The 3,983-nt window shown below is 39.2% G+C and overlaps 1 protein-coding gene across 1 annotated transcript in view; it reads left to right on the forward strand.

The window, feature by feature from the left end:
- TRAFD1 (TRAF-type zinc finger domain containing 1) overlaps window positions 1–3,983 on the forward strand; it is a 25,204-nt gene that overhangs the window by 14,189 nt on the left and 7,032 nt on the right. The window contains exons 3-4 of the mRNA XM_012663533.1: window positions 1,064–1,469; window positions 2,444–2,650. Of these exons, the coding sequence (XP_012518987.1) occupies window positions 1,064–1,469; window positions 2,444–2,650 (613 nt within the window). The remainder of the gene's footprint in view (window positions 1–1,063; window positions 1,470–2,443; window positions 2,651–3,983) is intronic.

Consider the following 3,983-nt stretch of genomic DNA (forward strand, 5'->3'; position numbering starts at 1 on the left):
GCTAATTTTTTCTATATATTTTTAGTTGTCCAGCTAATTTCTTTCTATTTTCAGTAGAGACGGGGTCTCACTCTTGCTCAGGCTGGCCTCTTTTGAACTCCTGACCTTGAGCGATCCTCCCACCTCGGCCTCCCAGAGTGCTAGGATTACAGGCGTGAGCCACCACGCCCGGCCCATGGTGTACAATTTTAAAGCCACAAAAGAGAATATATGTACAAAATTGTGTCTTTTTGCCTCATTCCTCAGCTACCTAGGCCTCTTTCATCAGTTTGTGTTTCCTGCAAAAGGTATTTCATGCATATACAAACACTGCTGAAAATGTTCGGAGCAGCATTTAGAATAGAACTTGAGTTTAATTTGTATGAAAAATTTTTGCTCTTTGGCACAGTGGTTATAAAGTATCTAAACTTTTGAGGTGATGTTACATTAAAGTTCTAAATTGAAGCTCCCAATTTTTGGAATGTGCATGTCACAGTAAACATATTCCTTTATATCTTTCTAATGTATTTAGTCCGTCAGTGACTATTTCCTATTAAGTAGAAAGGTTTTGTCCTGTACTGAGTATGTTTATACTCTTGGGGGTCATTTTCATTGGTGATTCTTGGTGTATTTGGTCTGATTAAAGCCAGTGCTTAATACAAATATAAAGGTAGAAAAGTCTGTGTGTTTCTAAAGGACAATCTCCTTCTTACCAGCTACTTAAGACTGAATTGGAGTAATGGTGAGGGGAAACTGGTGGAGCTTTGACAAACATGACTAACTTGATATGCTGCTTATTATTTGGTCCTCGGCTTCTCTGACTGATTTTGGATTACTTTGTAATGTGTGCACAAAATGACGTGATAGTCAGGTGGCAGACTAGATTTCTTCTAAGATTTTCCTTCCCTTTGTAGAACCTTGTGGCAGGAACAAAAGGGTAAGTTGTGACTCTTAAAAAAGCATGACAGGACGCTAGGGTTGGCAGAGAAGATTGAAGTAGATACTTTTTGCTTTCCTTGCCCGTTACTAAAACACAGTCTCTCCTAGATGTGCATACTAACTGCCTTATTACTTTGTGTTGCAGGAGACGGAGTGCCCTCTGCGGCTTGCTCTCTGCCAGCACTGTGATTTGGAACTTTCCATTCTCAAGCTGAAGGAGCATGAAGATTACTGTGGTGCCCGGACGGAGCTATGTGGCACCTGTGGGCGCAATGTCCTTGTTAAAGATCTGAAGACTCACCCTGAAGTTTGTGGGCGAGAGGGAGAGGAAAAGAGAAATGAGGTTGCCATACCTCCTAATGCATATGATGAGTCTTGGCGTCAAGATGGAATGTGGATCGCATCCCAACTCCTCAGACAAATTGAGACTCTGGACCCACCCATGAGGCTACCACGAAGGCCACTGAGACCCTTTGAATCAGACCTTTTCCCCAGTAGGACTACCAACCAAAGGAACATGGCAGCTCAGTTTCCAATTCAGAATAATCTATGTGAGTTGTGCTTGGGATTAGAAAACTGGAATGGTATTAAAATCCCAGGGCAAATGGGAATAGGGCTTTGGGGCTAGATCTTGATATTGAAACCTGACTACAGCTGGGTAACATTGGAAAGAATATCTCATTTGCCTATAAAATGGGAATAACAGGACCTCTTTACTATTGGATTCCAGTTAGGGTTTTTTAATTCCCCTCAGTAGTGCTCTACATGTTCAGAGAAACTTCCCTAGTAACAAACTGTAGAAATGATCCCTGAAGGTATGGTTTTCAGTTAGGGATGACGATGACGACAATGACAATGCTGTAAATAGCTAACACTTGTATAGGTTGAATATCCATTGTCTGAAATGCTTGGGATAAGTGATTCAGATTTCGTATTTTGTTGGATTTTGGAATATTTGCATTGTACTTTCCAGTTGAGCATCTCAAATGTGAAAGTCTGAAATGCTCCAATGAGCTTTTCCTGTGAGTGTCATGTTGTGCTCAAAAAGTTACGGATTTTGGAGTATTTCAAATTTTGGATTTGATATGCTTGCCTGTACCTTATGTGCCACAGGCATTTGCAAAGTGCTGTACATGTTAATAACTCAGTTAATTGTCACAGGTTATATGAGGGTAGGTAAATGGTAGAGCTGAGATTTGAATTCAGATAATCTGACCTCATGCTTTAAATCATTCTGCTGTAATGCAAAAAATAAATGTAAAATGTTAAGCACAGTCAGTGCTTGTTTCATAATTATAGCTCAGTAGTGTTGATTATTAATAATACAAATAGAATAATGAGCCTTTTCTCATTGCAGATTTAATGTTCAGGACCTATGAGAACCAGAGGGCCAAGAATACTGGCAGAGCTGGGCAATTTTTGTTCCTGGCCAGATGCCTGTAAACCTTGACTATTTGCTAGGCATGGACTTGAGGGTGGCAACATCTCTAATGTATCTTAAGTGCTGGTGTTTTTTTTTTTCCAGTTGAAGAACAAGAAAGGCAGGAAAGGAATAGAAGCCGACAGCCCCCCAAAGAGGGTGGTGAAGATAGTGCAAACTTGGACTTCATGTTGGCCCTAAGTCTGCAAAATGAAGGCCAGGCCTCCAGCATGGCACAGCAGGACTTCTGGAGGGCTGTATATGAGGCAGACCAGTCTCATGGTGGTCCCAGTTCTCTGAGTGACATAAAGGGTAGGCTTGCTTATTTTGCACTAGGCTCTGTCTACTATTTTTATAAGTCATATACTATACAGTTCATATAAAATTGAAAGATTTTAATGGGATAGAATTTGCTTTATTCTTTTTCATTTGTTGCTTTTCTCAGCTGCTTATTTTTAAAAATTGTCACAGTGTAGCAATTGCCCACATACCCCTTGTCTATATTAACCAATTTTAATATTTCCCCACATTCAGCTTTATCATATGTTTTTCCCCCAAATGATTCGAGAGTAAGTTTAAAGACATAACATTTTATTTCTAAATACTTCAGCATCTATCTCTTAAGAGCAAGAGCATTCTCTTGTGTACACACACAATATAGGTGTCATTCTCAGGAAATTTAACATAAGTTCCCTATTTGTCCATAATGTCCTTTTTAGAGCTTTTTTGTTTTCAAAGTATGGGATTATGTACTACCTTTAGTTCTCCTTCCTTTTTTTTTTTTTTTTTGATCTTTTAGGACATTTGCATTGTTTTTTTTCCTATCTTGATGCAAGGGACTTAAAATGAAGGACATTGGCATTTTTAAAGAGTCCAAGCCAATTGTTTTACAGAATAGTTCTTCCTGGATTTAGATTTGTCTGATTTCCCATATTTAGATTGAGGGTACAGTTTTGTCAGGAATGCTACATTGGTGATGCTGTGTCCTCCAGCTGTCAGTTTGTTTCATTCATGAGGGTAGGGTCTCACAGGTATCTCCATTGAGTACAGAGCTTTTTCCCTTTAGAATAGTGGGCTGAAGGGTGTTATTTTAAGATTGTTAGGGAATGGGATATTCACACAATCTTTTATCTAGCAGTTTCAATATTCATTAGTGTTTCTTGCTTGAATCCCAGTATTACTATGGTAATTGTAAAATGATGATTTTTCAGTTTCTAGCTTTTGTTCTACATTTATAAGTAGTTGTTCTATAAAAAACTTTAACCTCCCTTCCATCATTTAAAACACTTCCTGTTTTAGTATTGTTGGACTTACTGGGTTAAGAGTAAGTTTTAAAAATAAAAGCTGGATTGTGAGCAAGGAACCACCCCTGGGGTCTCTTGTGTAGAGTAAAATAATCTCAGAAAGGTATTTGATTATGTGTCATATTTAAAACACTCGAGTTATAAGAGATTTTAAGGACCCAAAAGTTAAGCAGCTTTCTCAGCCATGAATTTTTTTTTGTTTGAGACAGAGTCTTGCTCTGTTGCCTAGGCTACAGTGCTGTGGCGTCAGCCTAGCTCACAGCAACCTCAAACCCCTGGGATCAAGTGATCCTCCTGCCTCAGGCTCCTGAGTAGCTGGGACTACAGGCATGTGCCACCAC

Source organism: Propithecus coquereli, unplaced genomic scaffold (genome assembly GCF_000956105.1).
Source record: "Propithecus coquereli isolate 6110/MARCELLA unplaced genomic scaffold, Pcoq_1.0 Scaffold81, whole genome shotgun sequence".
NCBI classification, from domain to species: Eukaryota; Metazoa; Chordata; class Mammalia; order Primates; family Indriidae; genus Propithecus; species Propithecus coquereli.